Genomic DNA, 18,898 nt, shown 5'->3' with positions numbered 1-18,898 from the left:
ACACATCTGCCAAGCAGACAATAAAGCTGAAGAAGATCAAGGGTCAAAAGCTTCAACTACTGTATCCAGCTGGCATCCTGCAACATCCCTTGTCTTCATTTGTCACAACTATATCTGGATACCTAATTAGTCACATGTCTACTAAATGTTTGATAACTAAAGGGGCTTTGCACACTAAAAGGCTGAAAGGCCAGTAAAGCTTTGCTACTCTGAAGAAATCAACTACTCAAAAAGGAATATGATGACTTACCACATCTCGGTAGACAACTGCCCTCAGTCGGTGAATATCCATGTCCTGCAGGAGTCGTTCAAGGTCACGGACAGGGGACATTGGGCTGGCTAGGTTCTCCACAATATTCTGTGCATTGCCATGATAACAAGCAGACAATAGAAATCATCATGTGCGGAATGATCATCATCCAGTTCATCCCTTGTTAATTACATGACCCCCCACATATGTAAACGGTCTGACTGTGTTCAAAGTGCAGACATGTGGTCATATAGCTGTCCTGACATTCCAAGTCATACATATAGGTACACAAATGCAAAAACCCATCAATAAAGATGATTTTTTTTTCTACATCTGCAGCTAGCAGGATTATGCAAAGGTAACAAGATGAAAGTGAAATTATATACATTTTAATATAGGCTATTTTGCTCTTGTGAGTACATTCATTTATATAGAAGACATCTTCTGCAGATTTTTGTTCAGTCTTAAAATTAGACCTTTTTACATGAGATGGCATAGGATTTTCTATTCATCAAAGGACCTACCTGGTAATAATCTAATAGTCACATCAATAACAATATGATGTATATTTCAAGTTCAATCCCATACAAGCTCTAGTACTGAAAAGGGGAAGGGCTCATTTCCAAGCATGCAAGGATGAAAGTTGATCAGTTGATGTTTGACTCGTCATTACCAGTATAATATCTATATGTGTATGAAACTCATCACAATCAAAGTCATGAAAGCTAGAAATAGGTTTATCCTCACCAAACATGACTGAAAGGTACAGATTGCATGACATTGTTTTTCTTTATTTTTTTTCTTTTTATGGCATCTTTCAAAATTCAGAAATAGCTTGAGTTGTACCTTAATGTTTCTCCAGTTGGACAAACAAAGAGTATAAAAGATAGTGTGTGAAAAATTGACATAAAAAATGACAGATATAATTAAATAGGGATAATGGTCTTGCTGGCAAGATAAAGGTGTGAAAGGGAAGGTTTGGATGAAATTTCCCTGAAAGCCTAAAAAGAAAATAACTTAACTGAATAAAGAGAAGTGTTGTTCTTAGTTCTATTTTTGTACCAACTTACGCTAAATGATATGATAGCAGCAGAAGTTTGTGAACTACTTTGCTACTGCCTTCTCTGGGATGTCAAATGTGCAGAAATCTCATCAAGCTATAATGTCACAAGAATCTAAACAAGTTGAGTCAGAGAGTGCTTCATTGTCATGTGGATGCATCTTGTAAAAGTTTTGAGTATGAAAAGTGGAGCAAAGCAGAAAATGCTTCTCTTACAGAAAATGTGAAGGGCAAAATGTTGGTAATGGAGTCGAAGAGTAAGAAAGAGGATGATGGCAGAGAAAAGATGAGAAAGTGACAGGCTGAGACAAATAAAGATATAAATTGATAAACAAAAAGAGATAGACATGGACACATTTTGGAAATAATCAGTTGTTGAATTCAATATGTAGACTATTAAAAAAGACTAATGCTTGTTTGCAGTGGGAATGGAAGATATCGAGTAAGACATCATGTATAAACATGAAAATATGATGACTTATATCATCATGAATAAAATCTTCTCTTGTTTGTATGAAGAAAGGTTGAGAGAATCTTCTTGATTGCTTAATGTGAATAAAACCTGACTTATCAAAAACTGAGACTGATTCTGTAGTCGGATTCCTTGTAATGCAGTGCCATAATGATGAGGTGGGCACATAGCTATGCTATTTCCTGCAAGTTACTGTATCATTGGTAATGAAGTCAATAGTATTTACATAAGATCGAATATCTATACTAGCTGTTAGGGTTAAACAACACTTGACTCATTGTTGAGAGTAAATTTATCATCAAAATGTATTTTTATCATTAAAAGCAGTTTTGTTTTGTTTTGTATTGTGTGTTTTCCGCTGTCAATGGTACACAAAACGGAGCAGAATTCCTAAGGCATTATTCCATACTTCTTCATAGCAAGAGCAATGTAACTACAGCACACAATTGGGAAGGGTGCCTCTGCTTTGTTACACAGTTACTATGTGCTGGCATAAATATGAACCTTTCTACACACTTTGATAAAGTTTATTGATCTTAATCACTGACTTTAAGGATAGACATTTCATCCTCTCTGCACAAGGGAAACATATTGCAACCTACTCCTGAACATTACACCAAACAGCAGTTATCCTACTGCACTCTCCTAGTGGAACTTATGATTGCTAAATGACATTTTAGCTCAATTTTGTTGCCCTTTGACCTTCAGGTGACAATTTTTTTTTTCGTCAATATCATCCTTCTTTATAATACCAAATAATATTACCATTGGATATTTCCAGTTGAGGTTATGGCTGGGCAAAAGCCAGTTGACTTAAGAGCTGGAAAGTGACATTCTTTAACAAAAGCACAGTGACCTTTAAATTTGACCATTGACCTATCACCACTGTTATGCTCATGCACGGTAATCGTCTCTGAATTTATATGCCTCCTAATACACTAAATTACAACTGAACATTCTTAAACCTTCAACAACACATGAACATTCTTAGCCAAAGTAAAAATGGCTGGAAATTACTTCTTTATCTCTTCTGTGTATAGAAAGCAACCACAGAAAAAGGTATAGAGACCCACGACCTTGACCTTTTCTCTCTTCATTTCCATCCTTCCTACCAAATCATAGTACTACTGAACATTCCTGGATAAAGTAAGAGCAGAAAAGTGAAATTTTTAGCCAAAGTTCAGTGAACTTTGACTTTAGGCCAAATCTTATCAGTGAGTCAGCATGTTATCTACAATGCATGCCTTGGCCACAGATCAAGAAAATTAACTAAAAAGATTCTGTTAATTTGTGGGAATCAGATCTGGGACGAATGCATGGACTGACAAACTCCAAATGCATGATGCTTCTAGCACCCCACAAAGTGGGGGCATAACACCAATGCAGGGTCTTGTGAATTACTTCTGTCAACAGCCCCCCCCCCCCCCAGCATTTATCAATATCATATAAACAAGTAAAAAGACTCAAGTCAGCAGCCATATTTGCTAAAAGGCAACAGCAAGACAAAACATAACAAACATGCACATTCCATGCTGTTTCTAATGAGAATTCAACTGTTCTTCATCATGCAAACATAAAAAAATGCAAATTGTAACTGGTCGCAGAATTGAGCACACATCCCCACCACAGTCTTTCCACTCACCCACACGGGACCACCAGCTCTACATGCCCCACATCTCACTCATGGCCTTAAGACAACATACAGACATCTGAGAATGGAAAACTCTCTCTGATAGCCTTCTCCCTACATGTCCTGGGGTCACCTTATTGAAGAAATCACCATCTCATGTTTTCATTTAATTGGCAATTCTGAATTTTACTGCCTATCCAACACTGGAACAAGTTAAAAGGGATGGTATAGTTTTGGCTGAGATGGGGATTCAGTTTTTTACTTTTTGCAACATAATTACAAAACCACTCATGAAATATTAAAACACATACAATTCTAAGAAGAATTCAAAGTTCATTTGATGAAAATTGGTTTTGAAATGGCTGAGATATCCAAAAACAAAGTAAAACAATGCGATCCTAATAAAAGGTCGGTCCCACCTGTTATTAGGTTTGCTTTGTTTTGGATATCTCAGCCATTTCAAAACCAATTTTCATCAAATAAACTTTGAATTTTTATTAGAATTGGATGCTCTTTCATATTTCATAAGAGGTTTCTCATTGTCTCACAAAAAATTTAAAACTTGAAGCTGACCAGCTTAACCAAAACTATACCATCCCTTTAAATTCAGAAAATCTGCACAAAAGCATGAAAACTGCACCCCCCCAAAAAAAAAACAACAACAAAACAACAACAACAAAACAAAACAAAACAAAACAAAAAAAAAGTACTGAAGAGTAAAGATAACAGGCATGCTAACCTCCAAGGAGGTTTGTGCCAATTGACATCAGTCTACTTCATATCTAACCTTTCACAATGCACTTGAATTTCATTCTGAACTTAACCACAATGAAGATCCCACACTGTATCCTCAGTCCTTGACCCCAAATCAAGTCTTTCACATTAATCCTAATCAAACAGCTAAGTGATACTATTTCTATCAATGCCAGTAACAGACAAATGGAACAGATTACTGGTAAATATTTCAATGGCAATAGCCAGATTTATCCCAATAATACACACAAGTTTACAGTATCCATCACTTCACATTTTGTAGCACACTGACACCACCAAACCCATGTTACATCAATCTTCAAGGATACTGTAAAACAGCACTCAAGTTAATCCACTTTACCAGATAAATGTAACAATCGCAAACCATTCCTATAAACACACAATGCACATCAGTCACTTTCCCATTAATAATAGCATTTTCCCCTTAACTTCTAGGTGATTATGAGCTTCTACAGTCATACTGTATTTCTGCAACACTATTGCATCTAAAGTATCATTCAGAGGAATATATTTGCGACTAATTACCTACAAACTTAAAATGGCACACCATGCTAAATAAAAAATGAATATCAAATCAAATCAAAGGAAAAGGAAAAGTTGTGATAAATCATTGTGATAGAATCCATGCATGATGATAATGTAAGGCATGGCATGGTTAAGGGGACAGATCATTCGAGGTCATGATACAAGGTTCGGTGTGTGCATCAGATTAATTTCTGGGACATTCAAAGGACAAATAACTTGTAATGTGGAAGCTATAAGCTTATAAAAAGATTATTATATTACAAAATTTTGACTCAGATTGAGTATTCAAATAAGATCGTTATCGTCAAAATTATTTCTAACTCTTACGTTTTTTATAACATGGTCTCACAAAAGTTTATTTGAGTCTCCCACCTTTGATGACTATAACAGTCCTTCATTTCAGATTGGTTTGGTGAGTTACACAACATAGCTTTGTGGGTAAATTGCATTAAAACCCTGTAGGATCTTTACTTCTAGTATTCATTGCAAAAGAGGTGATTAACAACAACAACAACAACAACAAACAAGGAAAAACTAGTGAGCAATCATTTTAATAGAATAATCAGCAATATGGTTCACGTTTTGTATTATTTTTTTGATGTTTCTAATTCATTCATGTCAAATTAATTAGTTTTTTCTAAAGGGGAGGGGGTCAATATTCCATCTCGTGTTGCAGTAGAATTAATTTGAATTATATTTCAATTTTCCTAGGGTCATATCTAATATATGGATAGTAACAGTAAAGAGAAATCATGATGATTTTATAACATGCAATCTGACAATGAGTCATGAAAGGAAAAATATTGCAGATGAAAGAGATGGCTGTAAATTTTGGTCTTTCATTTTCTCTAGATCTAATATCGTATAAGAACTAGAAACAAGTTTGGAAAATTGCCCAGTTTAAGCTATTAAAACAAGATTTTCCTATACAAATGAGGGGAAATGGACTAACTAAAGAATAATTGCAATTAGGAGTTCAGAAAAGCATGTCCTTATACAGACAAATTCAGAAATTGACACAAATGAGTTTTATATTGGGTGGAATATTGGTGAAATGGATGTGAGTGATTTATGTACACAGTTTCTCTTGGGAGAGATACAACCAAATGGGTTCCAACAAAGACGTGAAAACCATGCACTGTACCTTGACAAAGCCAGGCAGTCTGACATTATTGATGGCCTGTTTGTGGGGGGTGAACATGATAACCAATCATATGAGAGGTTGCATGAGTAATGTCAACCAACCAAAAACCAGGTTTTATGATAGGTTGCATGAGCACTTCAACCAATCAAAAAATAATAATAATAAAATAAAGGTTTTATGAATGACTGGACAACATGAATAAATGACTGTATGACTCTATGAGTGGATGGTTTCTAGCTACTGGGGAAAAAGGGGGAATTCAAATGATAATAAATACTTCTACTACTGGATATTCTTTACTTCTACTGTTATTTGCTCAACACATCACAGATACTAAAATTGGACTGCATGACATTGGAATATTATATACACGTGTATTCCTAAAATTATACCATCATTTATTTACCTAAAAAATTTTGGCAACACAAATTTAAATGATACCATCTCCTTATATATCATTTTAAAGAAAATAAGGAGAATTTAACAATTCAAGCTACACTGCCAAAATCTACACACCTAAACTTGGAGTTTCATTTCAATTATTGAAAACACTAATGGAAGTGGCAGGCAAGAAACAACATTCTACATGCTCCACACACAAAACTATATCTTTTGTCATCAAAAAAGTGCTATATCATTTTGATTCTAAAAATAGCAATTTCAAGCAAAAAAACTCAAGAACCTTAATGCTATTTCATTATCAAATAAAAGCACAATTCCTTGCTGATAGTATGAATGAATCCTGAAGATACACAGTGTATGCCATAAGTATATGCAAACACTGTAATCACAATCAGTATCTTCCACGGGCAGTAATGCCATGACTAATGCCATGACTAATAAATCATTTGAGAGATTTACAGTTGAAGATGAAGTTATTATGGTAGCAGCATAGAAAACTATAAGCTGCAAGAAATTAACTTGCTATTACTGGGGGAATGAAAAAAAACAACTATTGTAACTAGCATAAATTACAAATGTCTGTATGATACTGTTCCAAAAGTGACAGGGAACTGGTCAGAATTAAACATGTCAGCTGCATTTGCCTACTTGAAAGCTATGGCATTATTTTGTCAGATTAGCAACATCAACAAATTTTATGATGATCAAGTTAAATGTTAATGCCTTGATCTGCCATCGATTAATAGTTGGCGTAAAATTAAAATGTTAATGTGTGCTTTTCCAGTCATGCTGGCTCCTTGCTTCTAGAGGAGCACCCTTGTGCCAACAATGTAAACATACTGAAATCAAAATCATATTTTACTGTTACACATTTTATATGACTGTGTGTTCAGTCCTTGGGTCAAGTAAAAGGTAAGGTTGATGACCATTGATAGATCACCGAATGAGAGGGGAGGTATATTGGGAAACAAAACTCAGCAGTTTATTCACTAACCCCTAGAGTGTCATGACAAATGATATTAACCAGTTAATGAAGAAGTCTATCAAATGTAAGGTCAGGCTTAAATTCAGAACTTGGCTATGCAGTTCAGTTTCGGAAATCAGCCTCATCAAGGGGATACTTTCTCATTACATTTACAGGTACTCAGATAATAACAAAATAAAGTCATAGCTCAAAGTAATTATGACAAATGGTCACAAAAGACAAATATCATAACAAAAGCAGACAAACACAAATATAAACATTGGTATTAAGTTGAGGAGTGACAGTATGAGGAATGGTAGACACCACTCATGACAGATTGAGGCAGAAAGAATGAAGACTGATACAAAAAGAAAGAGAAAGCTTCAGTCAGCACAATACCAACATAATTTACAGTCTACAGTAGGGGGCAGAGAAGGTGTAAAAGTAATGGTAAAAGGAACGAGATCAACATAAAAAGATAACAAAAAAACAAACAAACAAGGAGAAACAAACTGATTGTCACATTTAAACACAGGACAGAAACTAGTAAGAGGACTCTCAGCATAGAGATGGAAAAGACTTAACATAATGGACTAACAAAATCCAAACACTAAAAGTCATACAAGAACAAAAGACTTGATGTGATGAACACCACCTGAACAGCAAAGGAGACAGACAGAAGGAGAAAACGCTAACAATACAAAAGCAGTAACATTCAGTTGACAACAACAAAATAGTAAGGGGCTGCAAGTCAGCATCACTGACATGGGATGAGATTGATGGAGACATGCTTGGGGTTTTAACCAAAGACGTTTGAGAGGATGGGAGTTTTGAAGAGATTCATCACACATGGAAAAGGATTTCATATGGGGGTTTAACAGTGACTGCTGAGGGGAGATGGGACTAACCCATTGTATTGGTAAAACATGGCGAGTCCTGCTCAAAATCTGCCTCAATTCCATAATCATGACGAGAATAGGTTCATGTAAAGGGGGTTGGGGAGCTAGGGTAAATGGTAATGGGGGAGGGGGTGAGGGGTAAGTGGTATACAGACGGGTAGATGCGTGTTAGTTCTCACCCGAGGGGAAGGCTGCGTGGCCTGGATGAGAGTGTGAATGCTGCCGGTGGGTGTGCCAGGCTCAGCCGGGGTAGGCTTATTCAGACTTACGGTACTGGAGGAAGGTGAAGGGTGCATCCTGTAGCGACACTCCAGTACGTTGCGGATGGCACAGAAGCAGGCTGGCGGGAAGATAAAGAGGAATATAGCATGATGGCTAATGTGCATAATAAGTCATTCCATTTATTGTGATTTGTGAAAATTGCCAAGATGTGTGCAGTAGATAGAGAGTTTCAGGCTCTCACTATAGTCCATAAAATGTGTCTTGCATATCATAGGGACAGAGTGTTTTACCTTTACTAGAGGGGGCGGTATGATCACACACAACATTGCTCAGATAGTCTTGGGAATCAAACTGGGCTCCCTTGGACCTGGAGGCAGACGTGCTACTGAGGGAGCTAAATCATTGCCCTATAGAAATACTCACTAAGCCTGAGGCACTGCCTGAGGATTCCGCCCCGAGCCACACTCTTCTCTGCCTCCAGCTCACCAAAGTTCTGGTTGCTAGCGAAGACGAGTACATCCACCAGGTTCATGATGCGGTTGATGAAGGAGATGCCGACATCAAGAGGTAAGTTCTGGGTGGGCTCAACGATATCTGGATCCTGCTGCTGCTTGGTGGATGGAAGACACAGGAGAAAAGGAGAATGCAGACATTAGGAAAACCTTGTCTGAGTATGATCCATCAGTTTACCCTTCACCCAAAAGCAACTCTTCACTCCCTCCCATTCCCCCCCCCCACAAAAAAAGAACAACAACAACAAACATACAAACAAAAACAAGATGTATATGATAAGAAAAAAACTTACAATACCTCTTATGGCATAAATACACATTTCCTTTTGTTGTTATAAACAACACACAAAGTTTGTAACTCAGGGCACTTGGGTTGAATATATCATCAGTCAAAACTAAATGATGGTATTGACATATTCCATGTATTGATCAGGGACTATGTTTATAAACTGTGTAGCAAAAAGAAGAAGAAAAAGGGGTTGCCAGGGATAGAACCCTGTAAGCATCTATCAGTAGCCAAAATGGCTAGAAGGTTGATTAAACAATTTGAAGGAAGACTCTGACAGAGGAGAAGGAGAAGGTCAATCAAGAGCAAAGAATGATGATGGGATAAGAGCGGCAATCCGCAATTTACATAAGGCAACTGGAGTGGAGAACCTTTAATTAATTTATTCAAGTACAAGTTCTGAGTAACCTGGAATATCAAGAAATTATTTCTTTGATTACTAAGTAGTATAGGCATGGGAAATATAACCCTCACTTGATAAGATATTCACATTTGTTAATCTTTGTGGAACAAAATTGTGTGTCGTGCATGCATAGAATTTGAAGAAAAAAAAATCAGAAACAAACAGGAGAAGAATATCTTTATATCTCAACCAACTGCTTTAATGCTGGAACCTGTTGGTTATAGACAACAGATTTCAAAATCTCAATGGTAATGGTTTAATTCAATTTTCAGAGCAAATTATATACTGAAATGTTTTCATGCCAAACATCATCAGATTGGCTGGAGGATCTAATACAGTAATTGGACAGTGAACCACTGTCAGCTTTAAGGATGATGCATAAAATAAGCAGTCCATCTTCTTCAGGTGTTCACAGTTTTCCTTCTATATCACACCCTCTCCCATCACAAGCAGATGAAGTATGACTTGTAGCAAAATAATTCACTTGCATGTTAGTTCTAGTTTTTGTCATTCAATTTTGATTCTTAATAAGCTTTGCTCTTGCTTGATGGTTAATATTTTCATGAGATAGTAGATATAAAAAAAATAATAATTCTGCATTACTTGGTGCACATTAACTTTCAATTCCATTGACATCGACAATAATGGCAGAAATAACAATGATAAAAATAATGATGCACAGTAATATTATAATTGTTACTGCCAAGAATATCCTTTATTCTTGTTATCACTATCATCATCCCCAATATTACGACTATAATAATCAATACCCATTGAGTACTATAAAGTGTACTACATTTACACGTAAGTCTCCATGTGATTCTGGCACTACAGGATCAGCACACTGGTGCTATAAAGGGTTATACCCTGCAAGATGACTGCAGCAAACTACATGTATATTATTAAAGATAATGACACAGGTCAATGAAGTTCAAAGCTGATCATGCGAACTCTTACATTTGACAGACACTTCTGTCAGTTGTGTAACCAACGAAACCAAAGAATGTATGCAAATATCCTGCTACTGTCAAAGAAGTCAGGATTTACGGTTTATTTGGCTGGCCAGACATCTCTTTTTTTGGTTTGACAATACCCCACTTCTCCCATACCTCTGGAAAAATAATTGCATGAGTGGGACTATACTCAAATAACTATACAATGCTCTCATAGAAGTTTCTGCATGACTTTTTCTCATGTCAAAACATTTTGCCTCTGTATAGCAAAAGTGCTTCCAGTAACGTTTCCCCAGAGAACTCACTACATACAACATTGTGACATTTGAGAAATATCAAAGTTGCAAGCAGCAAATTAGTTCTATGCACATTAATCCAATAATCATTTGTCCATACATCAGCTAAGGCCTCACTTCTTAACCAGAACTCTCTCAGATGCCATATGTCAGAAAAAAGAAAATGTATTCTATCTAACTGAGCCTAAAACAAACAAACAAACAAACAAACAAAAAACTTATAGGAGCCAAAGTTGGCCGCAGGTTAAAAATGGTTGAGAAGTGTTGAGCTAAGGCACTAGCTGTGTACAGTATGTATTACTGAGGGTCTTTGAATCATAAGTTGTAAATTCCACTTGAGTCAAATCAACAAATAACTTCCTGTAATGAGATTTAAAGGGGATTGAGTCTAAAAAGACTGGGGTACCATGATGCCCCCACCCTGACACAAGTTTCATGGTTACTTTGAAATGCAAGATCTTGCAATGACCCACTCACAACAATTTCTTCAGAGTCTCACCCATATTCTAGTATTACATTCATGCCAATCCTGCACAGATTTGTGAAGTCAGGTTACATTTTAAGGTCATATGTCACTATTCTTTTTTTATTTGTGTGTATAAAAGGCTTTTACACGAAAATGAAAAACTCAATATACTGCTTATAAAAAGTGCAAGAAGGCTCTGTTCCATTAAAGTGTGTTTAAGTATGACAGAAATGAATTAAATAAACTATCAGTAATATTAAACTTTGAGAGTAAAATTAAAAGTGAAAAGAAAAAGATAAGAAACATCAGAGAAAGTTCATGTTTTGATGCTTATCTTTAAGTTTTTTTCTAATATTTGTTTTGTTGATGCAGCTACTACCAGGAGATATGTAACAGTATTACAGACATTTTCCTTTGCATGTAAAACAGCAAAAATAAAAATATATCACTGAAATAAAGGAAACCATTGAGATTTTACCCACTATAAGTCCAAACTAGTTAGCCAATTTGATAGAATTCATGAGACAATTCCATGACTACTCCACATTTGAGCTTAAAAAAGATGATCTGACTGACTGACTCACTGGTTATGTTCCACACTGTTAATGTTCAAGATGATAAATACCTCGTTTCTTCACTGTTTATCAAATATCTAAATCCTTTCTGATTACATGTACTTTCCTTGATAAGGATGATTCAAAAATTGTGTCTACAACAATCAATAATTGAATTAAAATTGTATGAAATCTAAGTTACGAATATCAATCAGAGCTTATCAAAGTAGATTACACTAGAGTCAGTTATACTAATGCAATCATTATACATTCTGCACAACCTAACACATCAAATGGAATGGGTTTAAATCTGAAACAAATGAATAGAAATAAAAGAATGCACAAAAACTACCATATTTGCATAATTAGTGACTATAATTGGAATGTCATTTTTATTTTCTAACTAATTTGAATACACCTTCTTGAAGAGCATGTCAGACGCTATGTGTGTGCAAAATTTGGTGGCAACCGGACAAGCAATAGCCGAGATCTCATGCCCTCTCCTTATCTTTTTTTTAGGGTAAAAATGTGTTTGTGTGTGCATTGCTGCGGATTGTGATTAATCTACGAGACTTGGTTTTGTGAGCACTATCTAAACCAGTAAAGAGAACATCCAGAAAGGGTAGTAATATGGTACTTCCACATAATCATTGAGCAAAGGTATTGTGCGAAAGATGTAGTTTTAAGAAACACAATGCTTGACATGTGAAACAAGTGCAATTTTACACAAGATATTAAAAAAAGGATTTCAAATTCATATGTCAGGTGTAAGTTGTTAGTTACAATTTTTAAAAGCTTGTACATCCTTTACTGAAAATATTCCCCTCAAATGGGTGCAAGATAATGTGACAGTAATTCCAGATATCTTGTCATCTAATTGTCACTTTCATTAAAGCTAAACATATGATATACTGACAAGCTTGCGATCAACTATACATATACCATTTAAAGGTACATTGCACAATACCTGTTCATGACTTCTTTTCATATTTAACTGACTCCTTAGAGAAAAAAAAAATAATATCAAAGTGTAGATAGGGTAGTTTGCTGTCCAACATAAATACATTGTTGCCAGGATCAATGTGTGCTTACATTCAAACTATTTGGTGATACCTTTCATTTTGCTGATACCTTTCATTTTGCTGGCATGTTACTGGAAAAAATGAAAGATCAAATTCTTCAGATTGCATCCCCTTTCTACCCAACGTAACTAATAAAAAGAATTTATAGTCCTGTTTATCTATTTCAGTGATTAGAGCACAAAATATTGGCTGGAATTGACCCATCATGTCCTGGGGTAATCATCATGCCCCCAATACTAAATTGGCAACTCTGAATTTTTCTGCACATCTTAAATTGGAGAAAGATGAGATGAAACTGGTTAAATTCATTATGGTTAATGTGAACAAAATCAGGAAAATAATGCTAATTTGATACAGAAACATTAAGCTGTATAATCTTTAATACATGTCAATTTACAAATCAATATTTAATAAAGCAATTTAAAGGATCTTAGATAATTCTGCAAATAAAATAAACAATAGTAAATTACTAGAATAAGGCTGGATTGAACAAGAAATTATTATACTACCTTAAAAAACATTAAAAATGAATGATAAAACTATAATAAAAAGAAACAAAATCAAACCACAGAAATGTGGGCTATGGGACTTAGTGGTGTAACTTTAACCTGTAGGTAAAATGGTAAAATATATCATTCTAACTTGAACCTGTGCATTTTTTGAAAGCCTGGTCTTAATCAAATTGCCATGAATATAAACTACTCATTGATTCAAAACAGTGTTAGAGCTATGTTGTCATCAAGTGCAACTTAATGTTAATGCCTGAAAAGCAAACTTTAAGATAACACAAACGCAATAATCAAAATGTGTGACGTGCTTATTTGTTGTGATAAACACCAACTTTGACAGAGCGCATAATTTTTCTTTCTAATATGATAAGGATGCAAATTAACACATCAGAGAGGCATGTGGAAGCAGTTTCTGAGATGGCAATCCATGTGTGCATGCTTTCTATTGGAGCAGATAAAAAAAAAAAGAAATAGCAGTAATCTGCCATGCATCTATGTATGCAGTCAACGTTCACACTTTACATAGAATAGCGGCATCATGATGAGATCCTGCTGATCACAAGGCTGTAGAGAAAGAAAAAAGTCATCACCACAAAATATGGGCTAACGGTTAGGAATGCATCATTCTTCAAAGTATTTTCATTATCTGTTGAAAGAGAAGGACAGGTCTTCACCACAGAATTATGTAATACAGACTTGTTAGTAGCAAAGCATCATTTCTTTCATCCCCTCACTCTAATGTACACTGTATTCTCCCTCTTGATTTCAGAGAAATCTAGCAAAGCACACTACTATTAGTCTATGTTTTAATAACAGATCTCTCAAATTTTACTACAATTTTTTTGTTTTTTTTTGTGGATCAGATGGAGGAGAAGCTTGGATTTATGTGTGCATGCAATTATTAAAGGCATACCTTACCATTTGCAGATGAAACAAAAACCCAGCATTAGTGCTTTAAAATAGTTCAAAAATGTGAGTTTGGGATGGAAACAACCACTGTAAAAATCTTAATCCATATAATTAATGTTAAGTATTGTTAAATACACAAAATATGAACAATAGTTATAATAAAAGGTTGCCAGACTAAACTGTCTACAGTTATGGTTTAATGAGAAAAATAGTGATATCTCCTTACATTTTAGGCTTTATTGCACAAAATTTTAGGTAGGATGTTTTGTGATGCAACAGACCTACACATATGCATCAAATATGATATCTTGAACATTTTTTAAATCGCTGTTCCCGAAGGTAAACAGGACCTATAAAAATTATATCATCTACAGTAATACAGCTATAACTTTCTCAGAAGACAGATTTCGGAATACATACATGCACATGTAATGTAATATCTTATGTTAAAAGCAAATCCTTGGCATTTAATCTCTCTCTCTCTCTCTCTCTCAAAAAAAAAAAAAAAAATCCATGCCCTATTTACCAACTATGCACCAGATGCCAAGTCATGTCTACAATATTCAGCTTCTAGCCAAGACAGCATGTGACTTTGTCAGCTTTGTTTTTCCTAGGTGCCCTGTCTCTCTTTCTCTCTCTCCTTGTTTGTTATCACTATGGCATGCAGAACTATAAGAAGCTTATGACTAATGTACTATAGACAAGATGAATGGCACAACACCATTTCCTTGAATTCCATGTTTCTCTGTAGTTTTACAGTACTGAAGGACTAATGGGGCAGATAATACTGCATTCAGTCAGCACCTTGTTGATTTCACTGGTTTAGTCCTATATTTTCAGGTGTGTTACACCGCCAAGATAATGCGGTACATAACGCTAGAACTTTTAGGGTAGCCTCACATCACTCATATCAACATGATATGGATTGTGTTAGCCATTATCATGTTCATTTGACACTCACACGCACGCAAGCACGGCTGTACATGTCACTATCATGTATGTGTGTATTCAAAGTAAAACTGACATGTAGTTTACGTGGGCAAAGCAGGACGCTGCAGAGTGTTTAAAAATACGACTCTACACTTTCTGCTGAAAACGTATAAACTTTTCATCTCATACATGTAATATCCAATAAAAGGAAACAAAAAAACAACTTTGACTGGGGTGGGGAAGGGGCAGGAAAGTGGTGGGGAAGGAGTGGGGAAGGGTGAGGGAAGAGGCAGAAAAGGGGCGGGGTAGTGGTAGTATACTAACATTCCTGGATGTGGCAGCTGAGAGGAGTGGGAGGATTCCACCACAGGAGTAGATGAGGACATCCATGATTTGTGATATCATCTGGGTCACATTCTGAACAAAGATGGTGTTCTCTCCCGCATTCACATAGTCAATGACAGTCCTGGTGCTGTGGCTATAAGAAGAATAGAACGAGTTCAAGATGAGGTGAAGTAACATATCAAACTATACTTACTTAGTAGTTTGAGGGCTTTCTTTCAGCACTAGGCCTGGTTGAAGAAACTAAAATACTACAAATTGGATACAATGATTTCAGCAGCACAGCATAATACAGAACAGTACGACATAGAATAGGATTATAGTATTCAAACATAATGAAATGAAACCTAACAGAATCAAATAAAGGTAATATGATAAAGAAATACAATGGAATGAAGCATTCACTGAAACAAAAGAAAGCACAGAGAAGAGGCAAGATGACAGCAGAAAATAAATGAAACAGATTAAGGCAGACAGGAGTAGAATGTCATTCCATTCTACTCAGTATTCTATTAAATTTGGTATGCCTTTTCTGGTTGGCCATTTATTAACAATACTTTCATCTTCATTCTATCAGCATGATGGTAGAATGTTTTATCAGGCCTCACCTCCTCCAGACCTGGACATCTGTCTCTATGGCAAACAGCAGGTCGGACATCATCCTCTGGTGCATGTGAGACCACTGGAATTCTGGGATACGGTAGGGAGCCTGGATATCGTTGACATGGTAAACATACAAAGAAAAAACAGACATGGCATTAACCAATGCCAATGAAGTGACATAATCAGTGGCTTTTAAACTCTTTATGTGCCACGTTCGCACGTCCGACTCAGTCAACGGCGTGCCAACTTCGTATATTCTGCTCAAACGCACAAACCCGCCCAAACCGATCGATAAATCGCCAAATGCCACTGTACAATGAACATGTGATGAAAGCGTTTCTTGCACTTTCGTTCTTCTCACATATGGCTTGCATTTTATGTCATGACTGACTAACAAACGGTGTTCACTACTGGATTTAGGTGTAAATTCTAAGTTTCTGTCACTGTTTTGTGTGCAACAGTCGTGCCTTTACAATAATTTAGCTATACGAGTCATTTGACAGAAAAACAATCATAGATTTGTCATACACGTTACATCAAATCAAAGCTTAGCATTTTCTCTACAACTTTACTCATTTATATCCAGCTGAATGAAAATCTATAGAAGTAACATAGATTTGAACTAGAAATGTCGCTAAGGTGACTGGTATGCCTCCGCCATAATGCATGATTCTCCTAATAGGTCTATCTATAGTACATGTGGTCAATGTGTGATTACATTTTCACAAAATTGGCAAAATATTAAAATGACAAGTTTGTCACAAATGTGTCGAATGTTCACCTTCCTTGACCTAGGTTTGATTGGATGAAAAGGAGAGCATGTATTTGGGGATTTAAGAACTTTAACTTGACTTTGACCCATTCATAAGTTTATGCATTGAGTAATTTTCAAGGTATGGAGAAAAAGTGCAATTTCTGTATCGAAAAGTACATTGTTTCCATTTTCATCTGGCCTTTGACCCTAAAATTCATAGGATAATCACTGTCAGGCAGAACATGCATAAATATATAGTAAGTTTCAAGATAACTTGAGCCACTTCCGAGATATGGAGGAAAAAGTTAGTTCAGCACTTTCCCTTTGATCTTTGACCTTTTGACCTTTGAAGCAAAAAAAAAAAAGAAAAAAAGAAAGGAAGTTTCCAGAGAATCTCTATTAGGTTATACATGCATACACCAAGTGTAAAAAAAAAAAATCCTGCTGGCATTGCATAAATATGAGGGAAATAGTAAAATTTTGAAGTATTGCCCTTGACCTTTGACCCCTGACCTTTGACCCCATGAACCCTAAATTCTCTAGATAATCACTGCCAGTCAGTACATGTATATATACTATGTTCCATGAAGATACCTCAAACAATTTCCAAGGTACGGAGAAAAAAGTGATGTTTTAATATTTTTACTTGACCTTTTGACCTTTGACCTCATGACCCCAAACTTTCACCAGAGAATCTTAATTGGGTAATACATGTATACACTAAGTTTCAAGAAAATATCTTTAGGCATTGCATAGATATGGTGGAAATAGTGAAATTTTACGTATTTGACCTTGACCTTTTGACCTTTGACCCTGAGCATGTGCACCCAAAAGTTGATAGGCACAACTTCACCCCCTAATACACATACATGCCAAGTTTCATTAGGATACCTCAAAAGGTTTTTTAGTTTAGCTGTCCACAAAATTCATTACGGACGGACGGACAGACGGACAACCCGAAAACATAATGCCTCCGGCACCACTTCGTGGCGAAGGCACAAAAATAGAATGTTTCTCAAAGCATGACATCGTTGGTGTCTCAGAATAATGTGGCAAATAGGGGGGTTTCACCATGGCACATAAAGAGTTAAAATCTTGCCAAAAATGACAGTAATAAAGTCAACTTTCTGTATTAGTTAGACTAGTTTACCTCAAGGGTTTTAAAACTGAATATGTCCTTTCAAAATGTCCATTGGGCTCTTAAAGGTATTAGCCCACATTTGCAAACCCACGAAAATCAAAACTGCATAAAACAGGTCCAATATGACTTCAAGTACAAGTTATAACAGTAACATACCTCACCTGTTGCTCTTTGTCTATACCATTCGATAAAAGAGAGAAAATCATCGTTTTAAAATCAATTTTCAAACCGGGTCAACCCGACCCAAAATCGAATTACGAGCGCGGGCTAGCTACGTACATGTAACTTACACATCATGTATCGCATGCATGTAGTACGTACGTGGACCGGAGCTAGCGAGCGTTATACGCATGCATACGGTGCATTTTTATTTATTTTTATGAAAGTAATGGACTAATTGGAACGAAATTTTGCACAGGTGTTACTGCAATCATACCCAAACTCCATGCTAACTATGAGACCAATTGCTGCAGGTTTACAAATGTGGGCTAATACCTTTAATATCTGCATGCCTTATGTGGAACTACACAATTTTGAAAGCGAGTTTGAGGTGTCTGATTGGTTGGAATTCCTGAAAATGTACACAACACTGAATAGTTTCTAGCTCTTAACAGATCCTACAAATGTGAACACAATGACATTGAAAATTTGCACTGACATACTGTGTTTAAGAAATTCCATCATGAACTTTGTGTATCTGTAGAATGTGTCAAAAACCACCAACATTCAGAAGCTGTTGTTGCAGTGAAATAATGCATCTAAGGCAGAACACAAAGGGTGCACTGTGACACAAGACTTTGCCACCCACCACCTACC

General features: G+C 36.0%; 1 protein-coding gene across 8 annotated transcripts in view; it reads right to left on the bottom strand.

Moving 5' to 3' along the window:
- Positions 1-18,898, bottom strand: part of LOC139741368 (neurobeachin-like) — a 238,455-nt gene that overhangs the window by 25,030 nt on the left and 194,527 nt on the right. For 6 of the 8 annotated variants that reach the window (XM_071651947.1, XM_071651948.1, XM_071651952.1 and 3 more), the window contains 7 exons: positions 16,193-16,293; positions 15,567-15,720; positions 13,926-13,967; positions 8,766-8,949; positions 8,300-8,460; positions 5,856-5,891; positions 251-358 (listed from right to left, as the gene is read on the bottom strand). In XM_071651947.1, coding sequence (XP_071508048.1) covers positions 251-358; positions 5,856-5,891; positions 8,300-8,460; positions 8,766-8,949; positions 13,926-13,967; positions 15,567-15,720; positions 16,193-16,293 — 786 coding nt within the window. The remainder of the gene's footprint in view (positions 1-250; positions 359-5,855; positions 5,892-8,299; positions 8,461-8,765; positions 8,950-13,925; positions 13,968-15,566; positions 15,721-16,192; positions 16,294-18,898) is intronic. The other 2 variants (XM_071651950.1, XM_071651951.1) reach the window with 2 other exon arrangements.

Source organism: Diadema antillarum, unplaced genomic scaffold (assembly GCF_040938485.1).
Source record: "Diadema antillarum isolate AM-2024a unplaced genomic scaffold, OU_Dant_1.0 seq00000924_RagTag, whole genome shotgun sequence".
NCBI classification, from domain to species: Eukaryota; Metazoa; Echinodermata; class Echinoidea; order Diadematoida; family Diadematidae; genus Diadema; species Diadema antillarum.
Note: the sequence above shows the minus strand (reverse complement) of the source record. Positions and strands in the feature narration are given on the sequence as shown.